Source organism: Poecilia reticulata, chromosome 1 (genome assembly GCF_904066995.2).
Source record: "Poecilia reticulata chromosome 1, P_reticulata-male-v2, whole genome shotgun sequence".
Classification (NCBI taxonomy): domain Eukaryota; kingdom Metazoa; phylum Chordata; class Actinopteri; order Cyprinodontiformes; family Poeciliidae; genus Poecilia; species Poecilia reticulata.
In genome coordinates this window covers 20590762-20617298 of record NC_088830.1, presented here as the reverse complement: position 1 = coordinate 20617298, position 26537 = coordinate 20590762, and the positions used below count along the sequence as shown (strand labels likewise).

General features: G+C 40.0%; 1 protein-coding gene across 3 annotated transcripts in view; it reads left to right on the top strand.

The window, feature by feature from the left end:
* apbb2b (amyloid beta (A4) precursor protein-binding, family B, member 2b) overlaps positions 1 to 26537 on the top strand; it is a 55921-nt gene that overhangs the window by 9713 nt on the left and 19671 nt on the right. For 2 of the 3 annotated variants that reach the window (XM_081608479.1, XM_008413134.3), the window contains exons 2-7: positions 12260 to 12351; positions 12722 to 12788; positions 14065 to 15156; positions 24193 to 24437; positions 24813 to 24944; positions 25912 to 25983. In XM_081608479.1, the coding sequence (XP_081464605.1) occupies positions 14085 to 15156; positions 24193 to 24437; positions 24813 to 24944; positions 25912 to 25983 (1521 nt within the window). In that variant the 5' untranslated portion in view covers positions 12260 to 12351; positions 12722 to 12788; positions 14065 to 14084. Of the gene's footprint in view, positions 1 to 12259; positions 12352 to 12721; positions 12789 to 14064; positions 15157 to 19851; positions 20317 to 24192; positions 24438 to 24812; positions 24945 to 25911; positions 25984 to 26537 lie in introns of those variants that run through there. The other variant, XM_008413173.3, reaches the window with a different exon arrangement.

Below are 26537 nucleotides of genomic sequence, written 5' to 3'. Positions count from 1 at the left end.
TTTCACAACAGACAGGGGTTGAAGGATCAAAACGATAAAGCAGAGCAGCAATATTGTTCCAGTACATTTAGCCTTCCTGTTATCTACTGAAGCCTTGCTTCCCCCTCTTTTCAGGAAAACATCTTCATGGTTTTCCACATTCGTAGTAAAGGAGAATGAATTTAGGCAAACATGTATGTTTTAATTTAAGTATTTAAAAAAAATGGCATGTCAAAAATGACAGCCTTCTTGACAATGACTAGAAGAAACCTTTTTGGCATTATAGCAATCAAATGCTTTTAGTTACTGAGCAGCTTTGTGTTTGTTTCTACTGTTATTTTCGTCTTTGTCTCCACGTCTGTTCTGGGGTTGGAAGTTGCCTTTGCCATCACCCTAATCCTCCCTCAAAACATTTTCTAAGAGACTGAAGTTGGGTCTCTGGCTGGATCATTTGAAAACATCAATATCACCTTCAGTCAGAAGAAACAATAAAGGAAGAATTTAAAACTAAACGTGCCAGGTGTATGATGAATGTCCAGGCTTAAACGTAGTAAGGGAATTGTGGTATCAATACTCTTAGAGTGATTGCTTTCTGGCATATTTTCTATTACAGCACCTTATTCATACCAGTTTGGGGATTTATTAGTCTGTTAGCCCAACATCATTCATTCTCACCTTGAAGAAATCATGGCTAATCTACAATATTTCTTTTTATTGTGCGGAAAATAGCACAGTGCTTTGCAAACTTAAACCCACCGACTTGCTGCATAAAACGTCCTTTCACTGTATCCCACCTGATGTTTGCATCCAGTGGTTTTATACAGTGGGGAGAACAAGTATTTGATACACTGTTGATTTTTCAGGTTTTCCCACTTGCAAAGCATGTAGAAGACTGTAATTTTTATCATAGGTACTCTTCAACTGTGAGTGATGGAATCTAAAACAAAAATCCAGAAAAATCCAATGTATGATTTTTAAATAATTAATTTCCATTTTATTGTGTGAAATAAGTACACAAACCTATATGCAGTCCTACTGTTCAATGTTTGATTGCATTAATTAAATATAATTTGTAACTTGCACAGAGAAGGCCTCTGTTTCTCTGCACAGTCTGTGCTGTTTGCCAGATAAGATACAGCACCAACCAGTGAAAAAACCCACGTAGCCTATAATTTTCCCATAAAATGCTAAAATATTGCATTATTTTCATATGCAGTAATTACAAGTACTAAAATGCGGTAAACTGCAGAACTTCATCTGCAGCTCAATGTTTCTTGTTTCTTCAATAATGTGACAAATAAATATTAGAAAGCCAGTGTTAACTGCTTGAGCTGCATTTTTATGCATTTGTGACTTGATAAGAGCAATATTTAAGCAGCTGATCTGATGTCTGCACACTGATGTTTTCAGAGCTGCTTTGTGTGTGTTGTCAAAATAATCAATAAATCAATTAATTGCATGACAAATTAAAACAAACTCGGTTACTTCCTTTAGCATGATTTATCATTTACCTTTCCCCCTCTCTTTCTAACAAAATCTGGATGATAAAAGTCTTCAATTTGGTGCTTTGGTCTCAACTAGCCCTGTTTTGAAGGACAGTTTTGTCCTTCAGAACTGTCTTCAAAATTCATTTTATTTGTTCCTTTGTTTATTTACTTTGGATTTTTAAAATGTCTTCCAGTTCCATTGTTAAATGTACATTAGAATTTAAAGTTTAATGATCTTCTATAATGCGCTCTTGTATTATTGTTTTACCATTATGTTACTTTAAAATGGTCTCAAAACAACAATATTATCGTTCATCGCAATAACTTCTGGAACAATTTATCATCCAGAAATGTGTTATCGTGACAGACCTACATGTTGTAGATTTGTCTTAATCAGATTCCTGTCCAAAATGGACAGAAAGCTCAAACATGATAAATCACTAATGGACTCGGTGTCCATTCTAGATGTAACTTTGTGGTTCCTGTGATCTTGTGTACAACTCAAACCCCTTTTTATATGAGGTTTCAAAATATTTCCACAGGGTTTGTTGATGCAGCTTTGGTCTTGTTGCGTTTGGCAGATTTGCTCTTATTATTTGGCACATAAATTAAAGTTTGTTTTAAACACTTCAGTTCTTTGCATGAGTCAACTTGAAGGCAATGGTTTCACAGGCCCATTTTTATAGTTCTTGTCACAGCCTAATCTTACTATACTTAGAGCACTAAAATAAACTGCGTTTCACCATCCACTTGACGGATTCATTACAAGGTTTGTTGCACTGGTGCTTTTTCTCCACAGGCTGGACTTTTATAATCATGTCTTGATGTTAAAGTTGATGATGTTGCCCACCTCCCATGTGAAACATTGAGACATCCTCCTCTATACTAGATGTCTTGAGGGCTTGCTGCTTCCTGCTCTTCCTTCTGTTGGAACAATTAACCCTCACGCTGAAGGCCGGAGCCTGAATTGAACGAAGCACATTCCTGTTCTGTGAATGCTCAGGATGTTGGGTCACAGAAACCTTGAATCACAGCTCCAGTCCTTGTGGTCGTTTAGGTTTTTGACTCGAGTCGCTTTTTGCATTTAGACTCAACTGAATCACAGAGCAAGCATGTGATGACGTTCCAGCCTTTTCATAAAATCTTTACGTGGAATTTATTAAATAGTTATGCAGCTACAGATTATATCATACAGTTGTTACATTATCAGTGTGACAATAATCACAATAAGCACTGTTTGCAGGATATATTAAGTTTTCATATGTAACGGAACATGCGTTGACAATCTGCAAATTTATTTGACCATTCATTTTTGATGAACAAACTTGAAATAGTTTTAAGTTGACAAAGTTCTTAACATTGCTAACGGTTTGCTGCGACATAATGCTATATGTAGAAATTCTGTAGCTAGCGTTTACCTTTTAAGAAATGGCATCTGAAAGTTTTAACCCTCCATGGTCTTAATGTCCGAGTTGGGAAGCGAGGCCTGGGATGTCCCGTCAGACCATCAGTTGCTGAAACCACACACACAAACAAAATGTTTGAAAGCGCACACAGGGTCCATGTGACTCCACCGGACCTTGCATAGACTAAAAAGCTTGTGGGGTCCAATGAACCTATCTTGTAAGAGCGTTGGAGGGTTAATAGTATTTGTCTAACATTTTTAAAGCAGGTTACCTAAACACTAATGCACTGGCTTTAGCTCTGTTGTGCAGTTTCTTTCTGGCAATTTTGGTTTGTGGGCTCATTTGTCTTGAAATCTGAGTTCAGTCAGAAATGTTTTTTGCACATTTTGGGTAACAACATTAAAAGGGATGATCAGAAAAAGAGGAGGAGGTGACGGCATGAGCAAGAGGATGGATTAAGAGCATTAGAAACACGGCGACTGTTTTAGTAGTCTTGTTGGTTTCATTGGCAGACAAGGGACATTCTTTCTCCCTTGAGTCATTCTTTCTGATCCACTAACTCTGCCTTGATATCTTTTCCTCTCATGCTAGCACACTTTTATGTAAAACCTTATTTCCTTTTAGAGATTAAAATCTAGAAAATCTGCAATCTTAGGCTCGGCTGTGATGTTAAGCCAATCTTTTGAGATACAGTTTGCATTTTTTAATGTAATGTGACAAAAAAAAAGGTCCATGTTGAAATCACTGACACTCAAAGACTAAGTGCTGCGTCGTTTATGTCTAGACCTTCCTCTCCTCTCGGATGTCCTGCCACATCACAGCTATATATAGGACGGGTCTCTGTGCTCCCTCTGGGCTCGCCTTGAATCTGACGAGCCTTTTGTGCATGTCTGTCTGCGTGCTTTTGCTTGAAGTGGAAGACTTTTTAATATGGCTCCTCGTCTTGTTCATTGTGAAATGAGAAAAGTACAACCACAGGGAGTTTTGCTTCAAGAGCTTTGTCTAATAAGAAAACAGAAAACACAAACTTGCCTTGTCAAAGTAAAACTATAACCTTAAGCAGACATAAGCACTTGAACAGCAGTTTATTTGAAATGCAATAACGATCTTGCCTTAATAGCATCCAGCTCTCTTTTGCCTCAGGTGCTGTTTCTTAAGCAAAATGGGCCAAGCTGTCTTTGATTTTAATAGTGTAGATGTTTTTATGCTGCTCTCTGGCGGCAGGGTTTCTGCTCAGAATGCCTTCTGCTGCAGGTAGAACAGTCTGAGTGGCAAAATGATGTTATCATTGGGGTATTACCAGGATACACACACGATATCCGTTAAACTTCAGGCAAGTCACTTTTTTTTTTTTTTTAATATGTATGATGATCATTGTTGTAAAACACATCGGCTTATTGGGAATGATGGCACATTTGTAGGGATTTAGATTTGATTTAAGCGCTGCTAGCAAGTGTTGCCTTTAGCTCTTTGAGCTTGAATAGAATCTACCATTATGTTGAAGGAAAATAAGCAACATAAAAAAAATTTTCAGTGGAAAAATGTTCCATAAAATAACTTCATAAAGCTTTTATGCTTCCATGTCTTATTTGTATATACCTCACTGTCGCTAATAATTGGAGTTGCAGAGGATACTGAAATTGCAATATCAGTGAATTGACTCTTGCAATTACAAAGGACTGCTTGGACACAATATATACTACAACTCTACAATACTACAACTCAAGTGTCGTGCATCTACATTCAGCATAACAATGATATAGTTGGCCAGTTAGATGGACTATAATTTCCCATAAACTACAACTTGGTTTTTTGTTAGAATCTGATCTAATGTTGCTGAGACAGAGAAGATTATGGAGAGTAGAGGGGGCCATTGTGTAATGGTTAAAAATGGTAAAAAATAAATAAATAAATAAATAAACAATACAGGTTGGTGCTGCAGAGATCGGACAGTGGTTAGATATGGTCCATTCAATAAGTGAATAGAGATCCAAATTTGATATTTAACATTTCCTGTCAGGTGGTGTTATGCAAAAAAGCAAAAACAAACAAACAAACAAAACAACAACAAAAAAAAAACAACTAACTACATTTTATTGCAGGGTGTAAAGATGAAAATAAAAATCCAGGAAAAAAAACCAAACTATAATATATAAAATAATTACCAGCAGGTGTACTCCTGCTGTTAATTAGTGCTTTCAGCAGTTGGGTTGGGAAAGAGTTTCCTCATTAAGCAAAGTGGACTTGGCATGGCTTGGTGCCTTCCATTTATCATACTTCTAAGAGGCAAAAGATAAATGGGAATGTTGCAGGGTTGCATTACACACAGTCATCAGTTTGCCCGAAGCAGGATAATGTTTGACGCTTTTGTTGCAAATATCCCTCCCCCCCACTCTCTTTATCACAGGATTTTAAGGGATTGACTTGTTACGTGTGTCAACAGCCTTTTATTCTATTCATCTTGCCACATAAGAAAGTGTTGACTGATATAAGGGAGTAAATGTAAAGAAACTCCTTGTTTTTGTCCAACTGATTAATTAATTTTGGTCAAATAAGCTCCTCATTCCTTCTTTTTATATTTTATTTGCCTTGTCATTGTTTCAGCTCATAGTTTGCATTTGGTCAAAGGTTGCTGTGTGCATAGACACATGTGGTCACAATTGATCAACACTTGAAGGTGTTTCAAAGGGGCACGGTGCATTCATGTGTGCTTTCTGCACTTCTTTTGCCCCCAGTTACCCTCATCCACTCAGACATGCCTGGGATTCTTTGGCACACCCTAAAAATTCCTCACGCCTTTTTTTTTTTTTCTCTTTTACTCCCCCAACCATGAAAACCATAACAGCAGTAAATGATATCTTTAGCGGTGCGACTACAGCACATTGAGGCACTCATTCATTCAAAACACAGAATGCTTGAAGCCTTGAAGTCTCCTTTTAACTTTAGCTCCACAAGTACAATTACAGTGCAGCTATTTCTGCCCTCCCTTCACCATCGCTGTAAGCCTGCTGAGAAGTAGGCTCAAACTATGGGTTTGTCTCTGCAAGTAAGGCCTCAGTGCGTGTTTGTCTGTACACAGGGTGGTTTGTTTAGGCTGACGTCTCAAGCAGAGTGTTGCTTTGTCTCTGTTATTTCCCGCTATTGACCAAACTCCCTCCATTCCCCCTAAAGCTTCCGCCATGAGCTGTGAAAGCGGGGCCATGATGGATGTTTTTTCCTGAGCTTCTTCCATGTTTTCATCCATCCATTACGAGCACAAACTCACAATTGTTAACAGGTTGCTGATGTATGAAAAATTCAGGTAAAATATGCATGCATGTATGTGATTAAAGTAGACAATAGGATATGAAAGGAATGCATTTTTAGATTTTATTTCCTGCTCCACAGTTAAGATTGTAAATACTTTGTCTGTTCATCTGTCTAATATATAAGAAACAGAAAAAAAAGATGTAGATGTTCAATCTCTGGACTTCTTACTCAAAAGGAGGTTGTACTGATCTTTATGGCATCAGTTTCATGCTCTTTATGTAAGGCTATACCCATATTGGCAGCTTAGTCTGTAGTGGTTCATATGGAGTCCATCATTATGTGTTCTGGTTGTTTGTTAGGTTAAAATCACATTTTGACAATAACAAGCTCTAATCAGGTGTTGAGCATACATTTCCTTAAGCCTGCATTTTTGTATAAATTTTTTTTTATTGGTCTGATGTAACATTTTAATTTGAAATGTCATGTTTTCATTCACTGAGTGGAAAGTCATCATAATTAACAGAAAGGCTATTCAAATCAAACTTTCCATCAGTCATTTTGTCCTTCCACGTATTAATCCATTCACCACTTCTCTCCATCCTTTCGTACTTATCTGTGATTTGTGGGTTAATCGTTGACTTTGCCTTTGCATTCCTGGCCTGACATTGTGCAACCCAAGTACTTTTGCTTAAACATTTAAACAAATATCTAGGATATTTGTGACTAGAAATATGTTGAACTTTGACTTGAATTGTTTTGCTTTCTGCTGATTTTACATCTCGCTTTCGGATGAATGTTCTTAGTTGGATTTGTTGTTTTCAAGTTTTCAAAGCAAATAGGCTGAAAGATTAGTGGATGATTCAGTGTGCAAATGTTGCAACAAATCTTTTAGAGCATCTGCTGACTTCCTGCCATTTCCTTCTTGATCCTGGATATTGTAGATGTGCTCAGATCCGTTCTGTCAACACAAGATGACTCCTCAGCTGTTCTCGGCGTGTGTTAAAGAAAACAAAGTCAGTTCTCAGCATACTTTCTCCGTCACGTCTCGCTTCCCGTGTGCCGTAGACAGACGTTCTCCTTCCCGGCCTTTCTGGTATTTCCATCTGCGAGAAAGTTTTCTCTTGTAAAACCTCCTGCTGCCAGTTAGGTGTAAACTGCAAAAAAAAAAAAAAAAAAAAAAAAAAAATCCTCCTGACTTCTCTGGTGTTTTAAAGTGTGAAAACACATTTTTCTGCCTCTGGTTACTTAAAGATCTGCACATGTAGATTTAAATGAACAGAAAGGCTCATAAAATAAATCTGCAATGCAGACTCTAAGCCATTTACTGCTTTACATTAAAACCAAAGGACTTGAAATCAATTCCTATTAATACAAAAGTTTGTGTCAAGTAGCTGAATTAGCTGAATTTCAGCTGTGGTAAAGCTGTGAGACATTTCACAGCTCGGCTGCACACAATTGTATTTTTCTTTTGATGTCATGTGGCATCGTAATTGAAGAGTGACAACATCAATAACCGTCCTTGTCAAAGGTTCTGGAAATAAATTTCGCACATTGTGCTATTTGGCGTACACTTTATCCTGATCAAAAAGTTGAACACGCACCAATGTGGATGCTCTATTCTGCTATTTGCCATTGTGTTATCATGCATCAATTTATTTATTCGTTACAATCTAGCATCTGTGTGCTGCAGTTTGCTCCTCTTGTCTGTCGCTTTTGAAACAGATGGGCTTTTCTCATGAGCACGGGGGGAGAGAGGAGGAGGAGGAGCAGGAAGATGGCTGTAAATCAGGGTAGTGGAGAGAAATGGCTGGTTTTATGAGTGTTTACGCACCTTCTTACTTATGAGAAAAGACAGCAAATCTCTGCTAAAACAAAGAAAAGGCAGAGGATCTGCAAGCCAGATTACATATGCTATCTTAAAAAGTTTTTATACCCCGTGAACTTTTACATTTTGTCTCTTTCGAATGTCAATGTGTTACTCAAGCTTTTTGTGCTACATCATCACAGAGTATTGCATAACTGAAAACTGGAGGAAAAAATGATGGATGACATTTTGGATTTAATCTGACAAGAGCACCTACTTCCATGTTTGCTGTGAACCTGCACGGCTTGCTACAAATATCCGATTTATTTACTGACACTCTTCTGTTGAGGTTAAATTCGTGGCAATAGTTGTCCCGTTGGCAAATTCTTCTCCCTATGCATTTAATCCCTGTAGCTCCTCCAGTTTCCATGGACCTCTTGGTTGATCCTCTCATTTAGACTCTCCTTTCCCAGAGTAAACAAAAACTGGGTCTAGCTAAACAGACAAAAAAACAGTACAAAAATGCTTCCAATGTCCACCAGACTTTCTGTTCCTCAACATCAGTTGTTTTATCTTTTGTTTATTTTAAATTTCCCTCCGTGTTTCCATCACCTCACTTTCTGATTGGCTAACCGTCAAATTCACTAGGCTGCGATCTCTGTTGTCCTTGGGGAACACGTCAAGCCAAGACAATCCAACCTGTTGAACATCCCCGATTCTAGATCGAAACAGTCCTGACTTCCTACCAAGCGGGCCAGATTACTGACTGCAGAAATATCTATTAAGATGATCTTAAGAACCATTGCACTTATTGGGTTCCTTAAGATTGTTGCAATGGGAAAATCTGAACTAAACCAGTATAAAAATCTAACCATGTGAATGAACTAGGTATAAAGTGGATTGCCATGTATTGGTAGGTTTGCAGCTGGGATGTAATCTATTGATCAATGACCGCTCTGGAAAATGCATCATATTTGTTGCGGTGTGGTAAAGTTTAAGGGGTATAAATAGTTTTTCAAGGTGAACAAATTAGGACCACAAAGGTTAGGCGATGAGGATTAATGTAGAAACTATGAAGAGTTATGCTGGAAAACCTGCAAGGGATAAACGGTAAGAACAGACGAGAGGCCAATCAAACTTCTGGCTGGCATCCATTTGGCTTGTGGAGCTGAAGCGGATTCTCTCATTCCAGAGTTTTGGAAAAGATTTTAGTGACGCAGGAAACAGAAACAGGCAGACAGAAGAGGTGGGGTGTCAGCAGCTGCTGCCTTTATTGTTGTTTTATCCAGACTGCCAAGTTTGTCTGACACCAACACACAAGAACAGTCAAAGGTCACTGTCCTACTCCATGTAACAATGAAGATCTAATTTCCATCCGTCTCCCAATCTGCTGATAAAGTATTTCTCTGTAGTTTTGTTTTTGAAGGTGTTTTTTTTTTTTGTTTTCTGACGCGGCAATAAGCTGTTTACAAGTGAGTCCATGTGGATGGCTTGCCTTCACACTTACTATTTGTGTGTACTGTGTGTGTGTGTCAGTCTCACAGTTGCCCTGCCCACATAGGAGCTCTGTAATTACGCCCCCAAACAGCCCCTATCTACAGCAGAAAGTCTTTCAGTGCGCCGTGGCTCGTAAGAGGCGCTGCATTCACAGACTCGTCCCGTCCAGTTGGAACCCCCAACCAGATGGATTTCTGGGGTTGAAAGTTGTAGTTTTAATGTTTATCAGTTGTTCTGCTTTGCTCCAGATCTGTAGCTCAGACATCTGTGTTTGGGGCAGAAAATGACACGGCACCCCACATTTAGTCTCTACTTAGCTGCTTTTAGTTTTTTTTTTTGCTTCTGAAGCATTTAGCTTGCAGTAAAATAATCACTGAGGTTGAAGCAGCAACTCTGAGGGGAAACTCCACTGATTTTTTTTTTTTCTTTTCACATCAAAGTGTGTTTACATGTTTCAGGGAGAACTGCTGCTTACACAAAGGCCCCTTCTGGTTCCAGAGGGAGTTCTGTGAAGTTCCCACAAAGGATTTCAAGTGAAGCATGACGCATGTAAAAAAAAAAAAAAAAAATGTTCTAAAGTTTTTGCACATACCTAATATGGATCTTGGTGGTCAAGAAACAACAGAGGATAATGAGGAAAATTGTGGGCTTATTACAATTGATTTGATTTTGTAAGAACATGTTCAACAAGTGTTACGTTTGGTTTGGGGGCTCAACATGCTACATTTTTTTTCATGTTATGTTGGAACTTGGAACAAGCTTGGATATACCAGCCCGTTCCTGCCAGCAGTTAGATCATCAAGAGGTGATCCGACGGGTTCATGTAACCGATAGACGTCACTGGCCTCAATGCAACAGCGTTATCAAATGTTGGTTTTTGGCTCAATGCAAATAGTTCTAAATTATTAGCAGATTTGTTGTTTAAATCTTACTACTTTTTATATGTGGTTTGTTATTTTGCTTCCGCCGCTTTAGAAAAAGACGCAGATCCTTTATTGGTGTTGCATCCCGTCTTCAAAAACCAGTCATTCGCAATGTTTCTGGAGAAATGACTTGCTACTTTTAGTGTACATCCGCCCCCTTTTGAACAAACATGTTTTCACTCTCTCACTTAAATATATTCTCCGGTATGCAGGCTTGTTGGTGCAAGATTCAAGAAACCGAGCGTGCCTTGTAATTCTAATCCAGAAACTTTCTCTCCTCTCTCTTGTGTGGTTGTTTCAGTCATACATGGGTTTTTATTATGCCTGTAACATCAGACATTTATTTGCATACACATTTTTTTTTTCCCCCACTTCTCTGCCGTTCAATAACAGCAGCGGTTCCTCAAGATTCATTGCCAGGCCGGGCTCTTAAACGCTTACACCTGCCATGTTGCTCCTCATCCAACAACTGATCCAGCGTGATCTCACCTGTCCCAACTCAAACTATTTGGGGGGGAGAAAAAAAAGCATTAGTTTGTACAGGTGGTCCAAATTACACAGCTGCCCCTTACATGTCGCACCCTCTCAGTTGAGTTGGTGGTTTGCCAATCAAAGCAGATGCTTGTTTTTTTGTGCAGTCAGAGGACAGCACAGCCTAAGTACAACATAAGTATGGGTGTCAAGTAGCAGTTGTGCAATCCCGTGGTCTGTCTTTTTTAATGAATCTGCTGGTAAACAGCTTTAAGTGTGAAATAATTTTAATGTGTTGCGTCACACTTTAGTCTGTTTAAAAAATATCGGGTATACTTGGTTGTCCAAATATGCAGTTACTGTCTTGAATCTTCTCTCACCATCCTTGATGTGCCGTTTCCAGAAGATGCCCAGTTCCTGCTGTCTAACTGTCTAATCCGGCTGTGAGAGGGAAACTCTGGCATATCTGTTCAAATCATGCAGCTGTTTAAAACGGCGAGAAAAGCAGTATTTATTGCAGAACTAATACGGTTTTATTTACACACAAGTCCAGTGGCTCAGATTTGTTGTTGCAACGGAACCGACGACATCTTGTGCTGCAGTAAAGCACAAAATTATTCCCACTACTGGCATATTTATGTTCAGAGTAAAATATGTAAAAAACAAAACAAAAAAAAAAGACAACCCAAAACAAAACATTATTTTGTCAAAATTTATTCTATTATCTATTATTTCTTTCATTTCCTTTCAGAAACAAATTTCTTGGTTGAATAAAAATATTCATTTTAATATTTATTTTTGTAAATGTTTATATACACATAATGAATGAAGAATGAAGCTCTGGACTAGATAAAGTGCAACTGCAGGTTATTTACCATGAAACCAGGTTTGTAAAACTCAATAATTCCCTGCATTACTTTGTTGTGATGCCAGTTTGCTGTGTACCCCAGTTGTGCATCTTTTGAAGATACTGAAATTCACAAATTCACATCCCACCGTTTTGTTTGCCAAAACGGTGGGAAGTTTTTATTGATTACAGACTTTCTAATTCGCTCTGTCAAGAGGCATGTTTCTCTGCCCCTCTCTGAGTTTTTGGTCTGGACTCCTAATAAGTGCTTTTGTAGCACAGGTTGGTGTGTGTTCGTGTGTTTATTATGGTGTTTGAAAGCAGAAGAAGAGGAGCGTACTGGTCTCATGTGGCATTAAGTTTATGATATTTCCAGGCAGCACATCGTTGGCAAGACTTCATGAAATATGAGCCCTGCACAAAATTCATAAGGTGTATGTATGCAAACACACAGCCATCCTGGGTATTAATGTTTGACTGCTTATGAATAATTAATACCTTTTTATTTGTCCTCCTCATGTGTGCCCCCTCTTCTCTCTCTGCTCACCCTGCCTCGCGCCCTGTTATTAATCCTGTTTTATATTTTGTTCCCTCAGTGCACTGCTGCTTCAGTGGACGAAGAAGGCGCTGCGGACTACCAACATGGACCTGCAGCATCCTGGTGTTTCTCAAAAGTCATAGTTTTCTGGTAAGTATTAAGTTTTCTTTCTTCTTTTAACGTGTCCTGTAAGGCATGCATTTTTGATAAGAGTCCAAGTAAAAGTCTGGTTCTGAATTCATTCTTTACAAGCTGTTGGTGTTGTTCATAATCTATACAATTCAGACATCGTGAGGTGAGGTACATTCACTTTTTTTTTTTTTTTTTCCTTTTTGGTAACTGTGATGTCTCAGGAATCCTCACAGCCTAACAGAGCTGTAGGTTTCCACAGAAACCCACGGCAGTCGGGTTCCACGTGGATGAATTGGGTCTCTGAGGACCATCCAAGAAGTACTCAGGATTCCTTTCACTCTTCACTGATCATCCTTTTGCTGTCTCTTTTTCTCTCTGTGGTGCTCAGATCTGCAACTGAGTCTTCAGAGCTCCAAGCGGCGAGCGGTGCCGATCAGTGACTTCATACCCAACAGGTAAGAAATTCACATCGAGTCTCAACGTCCAGTTTTTACTTTAACCTGCTTGGTACCTAAACCAGTGTTCGACCTGGGTTCGATCGAACCCCAGGGGTTCGGTGAGTCGGTTGGCAAAGTATTTTGTTTGTCGGGGGTGGGGGATAAGAAGGGTTCAGTGAATGCACATATGAAACTGGGGGGTTCAGTACCCCAAAAAAGGTTAAGAACCACTGACCTAAACTCTCATGCATGAAATAAAAAAAATAAGAGCCAAATATATATATATATTAAAAAAATCCTTTGATTTGTCTTATTTTTCTTGGTGTTCATTACCACTCAAACCAAACCATGTTTTCAACATTTATGCGCAAGTAAGTATAATATGCTGTAATATGATCAGCATCGCTTTTTGTATGTTTGAACAATCTTGCACATTTTCGAAAAAAGATATTACTGAACACAGAATTGCCAGAGATGGAATATCCTTCTTTACCTCTCACATTATTATTTAAAGCATCTTAGAAATGTTGTAAAATTAGCTGTGAAGTAGTTGTAAAAATTGAAAAATGAAAAACATTCATGTGAAGCTGATAGTTTAATCCAGTTAGTACCTATAAATGATATATCTCCTATATTTAATATAAATTAATCACTCAGACCTCTGATGCTTTAGGCTAGATCTTCATTAAGGAAGCTTGAACAAAAATGCTTAATTTTAATTTAAAAAGTATTGAGTAACTGTTGGTGAGGATTAAAGGACTTAAAATATATATATTTTTTCTAGGTAAATTATGGCAATGGAAAGGGGATTTTTGAATAATACTGTCATCATGTGAACCTTCAAATATCTAGTTTTAAAGCTTATTTGTAGGATATCAGCTAAATATAAAGGGATTATCCATTTATTTGAATGTATTGAATCACTAGGGTCAGTACATTAACGTGTAACTAATCCCCAAATCAACTTTTTTTTTCTGATAAACTATCTAAATAGGTTATTTAGGGCTCTATCTTTTTGTTTCTGTGTTAATTTAAGCATTTTAGTTCACAATATTTTAACTAAACTCATCTCAGTCCTTTGCTGGAGTCAGATTTTCCTACTGATTGCAGCGGAGGGGCCTGGTAAAACTTGGCCACAGCCACAGTATGAAATCATCTTACTCACAGCAGCCTTCACTGCTCACTCAGGACAGAGCCAATTTATGATATTCTAGCGAATCAGGTTTGTTTTTTTTTTTCTTATGATAGCGTACGTTGTCAAATGTATTCATCTCCAATTCGTTTTCTATTGCAGGTCCTCTGTCTCGTGTCACAATGATGTCAGTGGATGTGACCAATCGCAACGGCCCCGCTGCCACGCCTCCCACCTCTCTCAGCCTCCGCTCTTCACACAACCAGCTGCTCAGCGGCGACGTCATCAAGCAAGGCTCGGCCACGCCACCCAAGTGTCGCAAAAAGTACGCGCTCACGAGCATCCAGGCCGCCATGGGCCTCGGAGAAATCGCGCCACCTTCAGCATCGCTGTCTTCGCCCCCGTCGCAGCCTGCAGCCCCCAACAACCCCAAGCTGGCCAAGAACGGGGCCAACCAGCTGCGTAAAGCCGGTCAGGACCACAATAAAAACACAACCGACCCCGACCCGACAGACCCCGAGTGCAATCCGGAGCCTATTTCCGACGATCCCAATGTTAACACGGTAGAAGAGCAAGACAGCCACTCTCTGACGAACAACGACCGAGAGGAGGATGTGTTGTTTGAGCTGGACGGTGAGCAGCGGCCGGGTTCTGCCAGCGACGCCGAGTCGGAGCAGAAAACGGAATCGGATGCAGATTGTAACATTAACTGGACGGGCGAGACTAAGCTGAACGGCAATACGGCAGATTTAGACTTTGACTTGAGTGTTGAGGCGGAGGAGCCCGACGACATAAGCATTCTGTCCGAAAAGGAAATCCCATCGAAGATGAAGATGGAGGAAGACGAGGTGGTGGAGGAGCTGGAGGATGAGGAGCAGGAGGAGGAGGAGGAGGAGGAGAAGAAGCCTTTGCTGATGCTGAACCCCAATTCTCCCGTGAAGGATTGCAAAGTCTCTTCAGGTTCTGAGATCATCTCCGAACTCCAGTCCAACCTCGCGCTCCTCCAATCAGAAAAGAACTCCGAGGTTCGTCCCCCGCTCTCCCCGCCAAGGCAAGGCAGTCCAGAAGACACCCGCCTGCTCTCTGCTGCCTCCTGCCCCTCCTCTTCCTCCTCCTCTCCAGAGACAAAGAAGGACCGGAGGACTGGAGCAAAGACGGACTGTGCGTTGAACCGCATCCAGAATCTGAACCCCAGTGACGAAGAGCTGAGCTGGACTACCCTGTCCCAGGACAGCAACTCCCCAGAGGAGACAGGTACTCGCACAAAATCAGACTACTGCTGTAAAGACTTTATTGCATTAAACTTTATAGCTTCTGTTGTTTGCTGGCAGATTGTTTGTGAGGCCAAGTGCCACACACTGGACTTTTTGTGTGTGTGTGTGTGTGCGCGCGCGTGCGTGCGTGTGTGAGTGTGCGTGTGCTTGTGTGCGTGTGTGTGTGCGTGTGTGTGCGTGCTCTGTAGTGGTTGCAGCCATCCTCTCATGATGACATGTTTCCATTTATGGTAACTCTGTTTGCGCATGGAAACAGTTATGCATTTACAGAATAACAAATGCTGCAGCTCTGGGCTCTCCTGGTACTGGCCTTGTAACCTCATGGGTGGTTAGTCGGTCAGCTCTGCCCATCTGCAATGAATTAACACAAAATCTCTGCCTGACTATTTTTCTGCTAAATGTTATGGAGGTCTGTTTTTTTTCTTTTTTCAAAAAAGACCCTCTTATATTAAATACACACTTGCTTTGAGAAACTGATGTTTTTCATTGGTCAGTTACTTCTTTACAGCTTGTGGGCATTAAATGTTATCTTGTCGGAAAGCCTGTGTGCGTCCCCCTTTAAATGGCACCACAGTAGTTAGAAAATGCATCTCTGGGTTTAGTAGCAGAGCTGAGTGTTTGAGTTATTCCAATAAAAAGCCTGCCAAATCCTTTCAGCCACAGCAAAGCAGATTCTTCTGCTACTGACTTGTGCTTCATGTTTGGGTGGGCATTTATCGTATTGCTTATCACTTATCGTGACAAATTTCCTATCATGATATGATTTTTATCAATACATTTCAATAAATTTGAATATATGATTGAATGCAATCCTTTTAGTGATACAAATCACACATTTTTATGTGACCGGTGTCCTAAATGGGCTATGATTGCTGTGCCATACAGTCACACTTTTACAATTACCTAAAAGAAAAAGTAATAAATTAGTAGTTCTTATTGCCATTTCTATGGTCATCACAATAGCACCATAAAATATTAGAATAAAACTTTTAAGTCCACATTGCCCAGCCCTGGTTTCATGACGTTGATTGGTTTTGGTGATTGAGGTTTGAATGAAACGAGACACATTGGCCGTGTATTCATGAAACAAATAGAGGCTTCAGCAGTGTGACGGAGAACAAAACCACGACAGTCTGTCACCTCCTCCTAATGCCCGTCACCAGCGTGGTCTCACACTGCTGTGGGACGGCATCTCATTTTTTTCTGCCAGAATTTATAGCCACTGTGTGTTTGTGTTGGTCGCTCTGAGAAGACGCACACACTCAAGCTCTGATCTGACAAGTGTTTGCTAAGGTTCGGTCCATTCTCTCTTCTCCCAAACTCCGGAGGTTGTCTCTGGTAAATCCCGTTCTGTGAGGACAGAGCTTAGCTCTAAGACTGGAGATGTGGGTTTGCCTCGGGTTGCAGAATCTTAACCTTGATTCTCTGCGATGAGTTTGCTTTCTAAGCCTTTTTTCCCCCCAGTGAGGGAGATGCTGCCCCACACTATCACACTGACTCTACCAGAAGCTGTTTGGCTTTGGCAGAGAGATATTTTTATGAGTGCAGGCAACTCGTTCTTTAATGTACTAGCAGCTGTACATTGTCAGACACAGCAGCTTGGTCATCTGCATATACATTTCCTCATAAATAGCACCATCCAGGTGTTATAGCTGATCTCAGGTCAATATTTAAACTCATTTTGTTTTCTGTGCAAGTCCTGTTCTGCTTTCCCTCCATTAGAGTTTCAACTACAGCACTTGCACACACATTAACGATGACTGAGTCAGTAAAGTTTTTTACTTGTGCCCACAATCCAAGCACCTCTAGGAGCCAATTCATTTGCATGTTGCTGAAAAATCAGCAACATGCTGATTTTTCAGCATGTTGCTGAAAAACATGCTGAAAAATGTTTCAGCATGTTTTTCATTCTAAATCATCTCATTCTAAAAAATCTAATTTTTTAGAATGAGATTTCTCATTCTAAAAAAATCTCAATGTTTTGTGCCCTTGAGATTTTTTTTTTTTGCATTTTTTTTTAGAATGAGAAATCAAAGGATTTGTGTTTTGCTTAATATAATAGGATTTCACGTTGCTTTTTTTATTAATCGCCCAAGCTCTTAGGAAATAAGACTTTGTTTTTGACTCTAGGGATGAAAAATAAACTTGCAAGGATCCATCGTTGTAATTTGAAAATCTGTTTTTTTTTCTAATTTAAGGCGACTTTTCAAGTTCATCTGTGGTAAAACTGTGTCCGGCAGTTTTTCTCTTTTCCTGGATTTTATGTAGAATGAGCTCTTTTGTCATCCTGTCCTTTTTCAAAGCACTTACTGCTAATGTCTCGAGCAGCATCTTTTGATATTCCCACTGTATCTTGTCAGCATTGTGTTAAAATAAGATGCTAAAGTTTTCATTTGGGCCCCATCAGACAAATGAAATACTTCCATCTTCTTCAGCCATGATCTCTGACACTGTTCACTACTGAAAACCAATTTGTGTCCTGCAGATGTAGAGCTTTTTTTTTTTTCCCCTCCCCTGCTGCTTCCCCGAGGACTCACTGTTCTGTCAAGTTGAAGACTCAGAGCGTCTGTGTTTCATTTCTTTGCAAATTTGATTGTCAGCAGCAGATCTTTGTGAATTTCCATTTCCATACCGTCTATTGAGCAACACAGTTCACTTGTCTGATCTCTGAGGCTTAATCTCGGTGTTCTTGTTTCTATTTTAAATATTGGGTTGTGATCGTATACACTGGCGGTGATAGTTGTATTGCTTTCTGTGCTGACTAATGAAAAGGAGAAAAATAGATGTTGAAAGATGTATTTCTTTATATTTTGGTGTCAGAAAACAAATCTTGACCACATTCACATAACTAAATCAAAATTGCTTTCAACAGTGCTACCTACTGCACAGCCCGCTGTTAGACATAGGATTTGAAACAGTTTGCTTCTCTCATATTGCTCTTTCATATATCTTCGCACTAAGATTAATCAGATTTTACCACTCTGAATTAACAAGCCCAGGTTTTTTGCACTAAGTAGATTCAGATTTCTCTTTAAACACCTTGCTGATAAATAGTATTATATTAAGACTAACGATATACCTTAGCGGTATATGAGCTTTGGATATTTGAATATTATTAAACAGTAATGCTTTGGAATTATTATGTAATTATTATGTATTTTTATATATAATTATTATGGAATTATTATGTAATTCCAAGAATTACAAAGTAATTCTTGGAACTATTTTTCTTGGTCATTTAAACATAGTTCTACCCAACACTGCATTAAATGTGAAATACATTGTCATTGAACATTCCTACATTATGGTACTTAGGCTCATGCGCTGGAGTTTGTCTGTTTTTTTTAGTGATGCAGAGACTTTTTGTTAGAAGACCAACACAAACTAAAAAGCTTGCAGATCCTGTTCTTTGTGCTTTCCTTGTACTTCATCGTCTAATTACTGCCTTTAAGTTTAGTAGACCTCTGGCTATGTACATTACAGACACAGTCGAAGACTTTGATGGAAAAACAGAGGCATGTAGAACTAAAGAGAGCCACTTGTGTCCTATTTAAGAAATTTCCTTCACATTTCTCATACATTCTCCAGCTTTTTCGATCCTTGAACAGAAAGCAACAGGTCTTCCTCGTTTCTTAAAGACGCTGCAGCTCTTATTTGAAAACCTTCAGTTTTAATAATCGATGCTGAGTTTCAAGACGATGGACTGAAGCTGGAGGGTTGTTTACATTTGAAGATATACCATCTCCTAGAAACAAGAGAGAAAGTCGAGCTGACCTATAATCACACCTCCATGACGACCACAACCTGCATGACTAAGAATATCCTTCAGCTGTCACATACTTTGACAAATTAAGAGATGTTCTGGTCTGAGTTGTTTTACAGCCCCTAAAGCCCTCAGCCAGTACAGAGTCCTGGCAAAAATCATTTATTAATTTTAATATTTTGGAAAATCGCTGGCATGTATTTGCTTAAAAACACTGAGATGTAGACGTCGCCAACTAAGCACGGTTGGTGACATCAACTGACTTGCTAACTCTTTGGTTACCTAGCAACAACCTGCAGAGTAACTTTCTCAGCAACAGTTTAAGGTCCTGCCACCGTAAGCCTCATAACAGCTCAAACATGATAATGGTGTGGAGTTAAAACTGTGGATGAAACTGGAAAGGTTCCGTCAGTATGGTAGAAATTCAGATATTTAACTTATCAATAATTATTGATATTGGCTGATATGAAACCCTAATCTCGCGATGTGGTTTTCAGCCACATCGTCAAAAAAACAAGTGTCAAAAAAAAAAAGTGCTCTGCAAAACTGTGCCACATGTCTGGTTGGAAGTACAGCTAACAAAATGAACTTTTGTGAGGGGTTTCTGAGCCGGACCCTGAGCCACCAGGGTTCAAATCAGGACATCGCTGCTTGAAACGGAGGCAAAAATGAAGCACCCACAAGAGAGCAACCTTCTGTCGTGTGTTTTATCATCGAGTCGGTCTCGAAATGTCTTTTTAAAAACATCAGGTTTTCTTTAGCGTCCTGTTGATCTGTGCTCCTCCACCTCTTCATTGCATTCCTGCTACATCTGATGCACACCAAAAGGGAAGGTGGAGAAGGAAAAAAGGTGATCAGCATTCTCATTAGAGGACTTGCTTGTTCTCCATTGTTAATTTATCACCGTGGGCTCAGATGTGCTCGTTTGGGTACAGAAAAAGGAGACGGGTTTTGTTTGATGCTCCACTTGGAAGACAACAACAACAGCAGCAAACCTAGTTCAACTGCAGGGGATGCACGACCTCTCTCCCTTCTCCTCTGTCTCAGCCTCTTTCTCTCCCTGTCTTGCTTGCACTTATCTCAGCGCTGCTTTAGCCTGTTTTTTAGATTTTGTTTTCACAGAAAATCTGCTTCGTATCTGAATACGACCACCCACGGCTCTTTTCTCCTTCATTCCCCTCAACCCTCTCTCTGCTGTGTCCCCCTCACTCTCCCTCTCTCTCTGTCCTTCTCTCTCTCTCTCTCTGTCTCTTTTTCTGTCTGTCTGGGGTTTTTGCTTTGATTACAGCAGCAGGTTCTTGGCTGTGAGAGGCAGCTAGCTAACTATGATGCTGGGGAAAGACTATATGCTGGCCATTGTGATTGTCAATTACGAGGGTAGGTGGATTTGTCGGGATCTGCTGGAGGCTTCACTGTGGGCTTAGAGTTTGAGCGCTGTCTGAGTGTGTCTCTGTAAGTGTGTGTGTGCAGATTTGTAGATATCCGTGTTTCCTCCAACACGAAGTTCATGTTGTTGTCTGCTCTGTGCATGCCGCATCGTTCCAGTGATAAGAGACTGACAGAGGGGGGGAGCATGGCAGTGTTTGCCAGAGGGAACATGTGTGTGTGTGTTCAGGTGTTTTGCTCCCTTCCCCCTCTGCTCTGCTTAACTGTATTCTTGCACGGAACTGCGTAATAGCTGGGGCTGTCACAGGCTAGTGCCTCTGTTGCTCATGTATGGCATTTTTTTTTTTAATCAACATTTTAAGTGCACTACAACAGCAGCGTGCATCATCGCATGCATGCTAAGTCGTCCCTCGGCTCCCACAGCGTTTGCAGAGACCGCCGCCGATGGTGTTGATCCGCGATGAAGCCTCCAAAGATTCAAAACAGCCTCAGCTCTCCTCACATTTTCTCCAACAGTGTTTCCTCCTTTCTGTGTCGTCATTGTGTAATCTATTTCCACTCGTCTCACGCTGGCCTGAGTTCTGTCACAGTCCTTCCTCCTGATCACTCCAGACAGTCAGCGTCTCTCCGTTGAAGCCTCATTCGCTTTGACCTATTTTCTTCCCCCCTCGGCTTATAGAACTCCATCTCCCAGCAGAAATTGCTCCGCAGTTCCTTGCTCTGGAAGACGCTGGAGTACCAGGACAGCACCTCGTGTCGTCAACGTGCCGTTTCCTGCAAAACTATTCGTACCCGGTGCCTACCATTTGTTTTACAGCTTCTATTTATTTGGACTTTGTATTCAAGTCAACTCTATTGATGGAATATTGGGGCCAGGCTAAGATATTTTATTTATATTAATTATGAAAATACAATCATAATATTGCAAGAATACAGTCACATGAGAATAAAGTTTTAATATTACCAGAATAAAGACCTAATTTTAGGCGAATGAAGTAGAAATCTTTTGAGAAAAAAATAACAAAAAAAGAAAATGAGAAATTTTGAGCGTCTTGTTAAGTTATACTATGAACTAAACGCAAAATCCAACACACTGTATGTGTCATTTATCTTCCACTTCACTTCTCCGTTATGTCTGTGACTTTATGGACAAACAAGTTAAAGTTTATCATTAACATGGTAAAATGTGGCATATAAAAACTCTTTTGAGGACATTAAATATTTGCATTTTCTTTTAAGTGAACTCTATTTCCTTGGATATTGTAATTTGATATCTTTTTAACTCTGTTTGGAGTGTGCGTGCGTGCGTGCGTGCGTGCGTGCGTGCGTGCGTGCGTGCGTGCGTGCGTGCGTGCGTGCGTGTGTGTGTGTGTGTGCATGTGTGTGTGTAAGCACATGTTTTACAGTTTCATCTCAATCAGAATAGACCAAGTCATAATGATAACATATGGCCTGCTGTCATGGCAACATGTTTCATCAGTATCATCAGCACTTTAAGATTACTTTCCAATCACAACAGACACACACACACACACACACACACACACACACACACACACACACACACACACACACACACTTGTTCCAGCTGGCCAGTCCATCAGAGCTTATATCACCTTTATGAGTTGCTAAAACCTGCGTTGCAGCCTGGCATCTTTTTCTTTTTACTACTTTATCTGCAAACTTCACTTTCTGCACACAAACATGCCGTCAGTGGTTCCGTGAATGTGCGTGATTCTCTGGTGACGTGTGCGAGTGTGTTTTTGGTAACTGCACGGCTTGCTCTTCCTCTAAACGTCTTACTGCCCCGTAAATTACGGCTACGGTCAACTGCTCTGCGAGCAGATGTTGCCTTCTGCTAGCTGAGAAGGGCTTCAGCTTCAAGAAATACTGCAAACAGTTTAAATAAGTATTTTTATTTGCAAACACAATCTCTAAACCCAGCCACAGATGCTGAACATGACTGCGTTTTACAGAGTTTGTATTTAACTATGCCAATCGAATTCACCAATCTATGACACTTTCTATGAGGGGAGATCTATGAATATAGAAAGGGTTGCGCTCTCGTCAAAGCCTTTATGAGATTTTAACCAGTGAAATTAGAATATTTTGCAGTGTTTATGCTCTGAGATCCAGATTAAAGCAATAACTGCCGAGGCTTGTTGATTACACATCAATTTTAAGTTTGAATGGCGCAACGGCTGCTGTATGTTTGTGAGTGGTTAATGTTTAGACAGGCTTCGTCTCACAGGGCTTGCTTATTTAAGACAAATTTCCTCTGAATTAAAGCCGCTTTCTTCTGATTCAGAGCTTAATCAAAACAAAATAGTCATAAATTGTAATTTCATATCCGATTGTGATCTCGATGGACGTTGTCCTATCTTTTCCTCTTTCCTGCAAGCTTAGTGTTGTAATTGCATTACAGAACAAAAGGAACAATCAGCAAAACGGTTTTGGGAAGTTAAGTTCTGCAGTGAAATCCTTCAGGAACCCAAAGTGGAAGCGCGCCTCTAGAGGATGTTTTGTTTTTGTCGCTCACTGCGGTTGAGCGAGCTCACATGTTTTTAAGACAGTTGGTGCCGTTTTAAAACAAACTCTTCTCGGCCTCATTGGGCTTCTGCGTGCGACGATTTACATTCCCACCTTCAGTGTTTCCTCCATGCTTCAACCGAGCGCACAATGGAGGAAAGATCATTTTAAACATCATGTTCCCGCCTGAGTCATACAGAGGATAGATGTGGGTAACGTTGAAAGACAACTAGGCTTTACGTTTGATTTCAGGGTTTTAGAGTTTTAGAGGGAGCATAAGTACAAAATCATACCACACTTTTGCTGATTTTCATCTGCAAAACATTTGGAAAGAAATGTATTATTTACTTTCTGCATCACAGTTGGTTATTCCTGTGCTTTGGGCTAACATACAATTCCTGCGAAACACAGAGAAGTTCAAGGTTTTAATGTGACAAAGTGGAAACTGGAGCTGAATACTTGCAGAGCTCATGTTGCCAGCTTGTTTAGTTGTTTCCCTCAAAAGTGTCTTTTACTTTTGATCTCTTTTCTAAAATAGAACCCCCCCCCCTCCCCCCTTAAGAGTGTCCTCGATTTAATGTAATACAACTTGAATTAGTCAGATAGTAGAAACATCCATGTTTATTGTTCCCACATTTGATGATGGATACTTTAGGCTTAGCGTTAGACTTGAGATCGGTTCTTTTAAAAAAAGAAAACAAAGAATAAAACCAATGAATTAATCTAAACTTCCAAGAAGAAGCAGACACAATTACAAGACTCATTAAGTAATGATATGTCTTGCAATGCTATTGAAGGCTATTCTTTTGCTAGTGCGTTTCAAATGTATCTCTTTATTGTTTTAAAACTGAGCCCAGTGTTTGGTTGTACTTTTTGTGTTCTATCTATTTCTGCCTGTATGATCACTTTTCTAAATAGGTCTGGACCATTGTGTGTGTGCGTGCGTGTGTGTGTGTATGTTGCATAATTGTATTAACACGATTTGTTTGTGTTTCTCGAGAACATGGAGACATGGCTTATTTAAAAGACAGCTGCAGAGTGGTTTTGTAATCCTGGACAGCTGTTCCTTCAGCTCAGAGAGCAGCTGGATCATTCAGAAGAGTAACTTTCTGTGCAGTCAGTTGTACCAGTGTGGTTATTTGTGAATTTGTCTTATTTTTTGGGGTGTTTGATATAGATTATTTCAGTTAAGCAGCAAATTGTTTTCTGGTTTTCTACACGTTGTGGAAATTGAGTTCAAAATTTAGTTTTAAAACGGACGTAAGGGCTTGTGAATACTGTCTGGAAAGCATGTGAAGGGTCTGCACGTCTTATTTCAATGTTTTAATCTCTCTGCAGATATCTGGAGTGAGCAGTCGTTCCAGACTGATCCCGACTTGCCCCCAGGATGGAAGAAGATCACAGACATGGCCGGTATCTACTACTGGCATATTCCTACAGGCACCACCCAGTGGGAGCGGCCCTCTGCCCGTCCACCTCCAGCTGGGCAAAACGAGGCCCCGGCCCTGACTGACCCCACGGCCCCCGTGCCGCGTAAACACTCCCAGGGCTCCCCGAGCCCCCTGACCACTCCCGACCACGAGGTGAGTGGAAATGAGCTGAACTTGGTTGTTTTTGTTGTTTTATGAGTCTGCTGAAGCGTCTACACTTGTTGATAGGGTTTTGAAATCGGTTTATGATTTCTAAATCCAAATCTATTTTGTAACGATGTGTAAGGATGTGGTATTTTATACTTAGATGATTAGATGAGTTTATGACGTTTTCTGAGCTTGGGATCTAAGAAAAAAGTCCTGATAGACAACATGTTTGTTATAGTTGCTGTCTTTCTTAATATGATAAACAATTTTCTTTTAAAACACAAACTAAGACATTGTTACGCTAAGAGACGGTCACAGAGCTCACCAGAAGCTTTGCAACAGAGACAACCTTCTTTCGAACAACTGCTTTCTTTTACAAAGTCATGCCAGGCGGAGATCTTCTTCAGGGCGTCGACTCGTTCGGGAAGCACGACCTCCGACAGCTCAGTGGAGCCGCTGTCCAGTCATGAGTCCACTTTCCCTACATGTGGATTTGTCAACAGCTGCTACTTTGTAAGTATTTGGCCATCTGTTAATTTGTAGTTGGACAAACGATCGAAGTCTCCTTGTCATTGAGAATATTCTCACTGGAATTTTTATGGGTTTTGCAAATGCGTATATTTATAAAACAACTCTAAATCAGTCGTATTAGACGGAGAACATTGATTATCATGTCTTGCCACAAGTTTTGTGTTTGTACCGTGATGCTCTCAGCACTAATTAACCATTAAGGTGGGGATGGCTTAGTCAAAGTTCGGTTGAGAGTTAAAGCCCTGTCTCATCCAACCCAATCACCTTCTTCCACGTGTTTTCTGTGTCCTTCACATTTCTTGTGGAAAACTGAAAATATGACTTCTTCTGGCTTTCTTTTAATAGTTTATTTATTTAAATTGACCGGAGTTGTTAGAAGGTTGATGGCACAGAATAGAAAATCAAGTCTGAAGAATTAATCACTGAAAGACTTTATTTGGTAGCATCAGAGTAAACTTTCTAGATTTTTAGTTGTCAAAAAAACCCTGAAAACACATGCATCACGTTTTGTCTGTAACGTGGACGTCTGTGGTTGCAATTCGACAAAATGTTAGAAAGTTTGGATACCTGTAAAGAAGACTGCGTGAATTTACTACGGTTTCCCATTCTTTATTAAAACTGTGGCGCTATCTGCGGCTGGGCCTGAAGTTTCACGCGTCGAACGCGGCCGCGCTGCGACAATCAGTTGGTCGATCATGCTGAATGATGGAGTAAAGCGGAGAGAGGAAAGGAGGCTGATGGAGAGCAGCAACGTCTAGATAAAATATCGATCCTGGGAGAATGGAGCGATGTTGACGGATGGATGTGCTCAAATGAGATTCTGGCCCGTCAGTCCGTTGAGAGCGACCTCTGGCTGGAGTCTTTGTCACTTCTCAATGAAAACTGACATAGAATCCTGTTCACTATGTTCCAGATTTTATTCAATTTCTCTTTTTCTTTCCCTTTTTAGCCTCGTTCCACGTCCTTACAGGAGACGCCCGATCAAGAAAATCGTTCACAATATCATGAAGATGAAGACAAGGTAGGAGAATAAATCTGTAGCCCGTCCTGTACCCTTGGTAATTAACAGTTTGTTTGCAGCAAAAATGAGGCAATTGATTCCTTTTACAAGTGTATGATTTCGCATTATTTTTGCTTCAGACACGGCATAAAAACTAGTAAGAAACTTTATTTGAAGTACTACATATTCTTATTTTGACATGAAGTGGTTCTGTATGCATTCTGAAGTAATTGTCTTCAAAATAACAAAAGGACACTTTCACTGATCTAAATGTTTCTTGAAGGTTAAAAATGTTTTATAAGCTTCCTAAACGATCACAGGCGTATTCTGTAATGGTGTGTATTATATTAAACAATAGTTTATTATTAGGGTTGAGGTAAAATGCTACAAAGAAGCACAATAATTAGGGAATATTGACACCATTATTGCACTCCTAAAATATGCTAAAAAAACCCAAAATTTTTTAGCATATTTCAGAGACCTCTACCTCTTCACCAGTAGATCTACTGCATATAGTTATATACTTGTCTTATGCCCACTGGTGGGTGATCTATGTACTACCAGTGGTCAGCGCC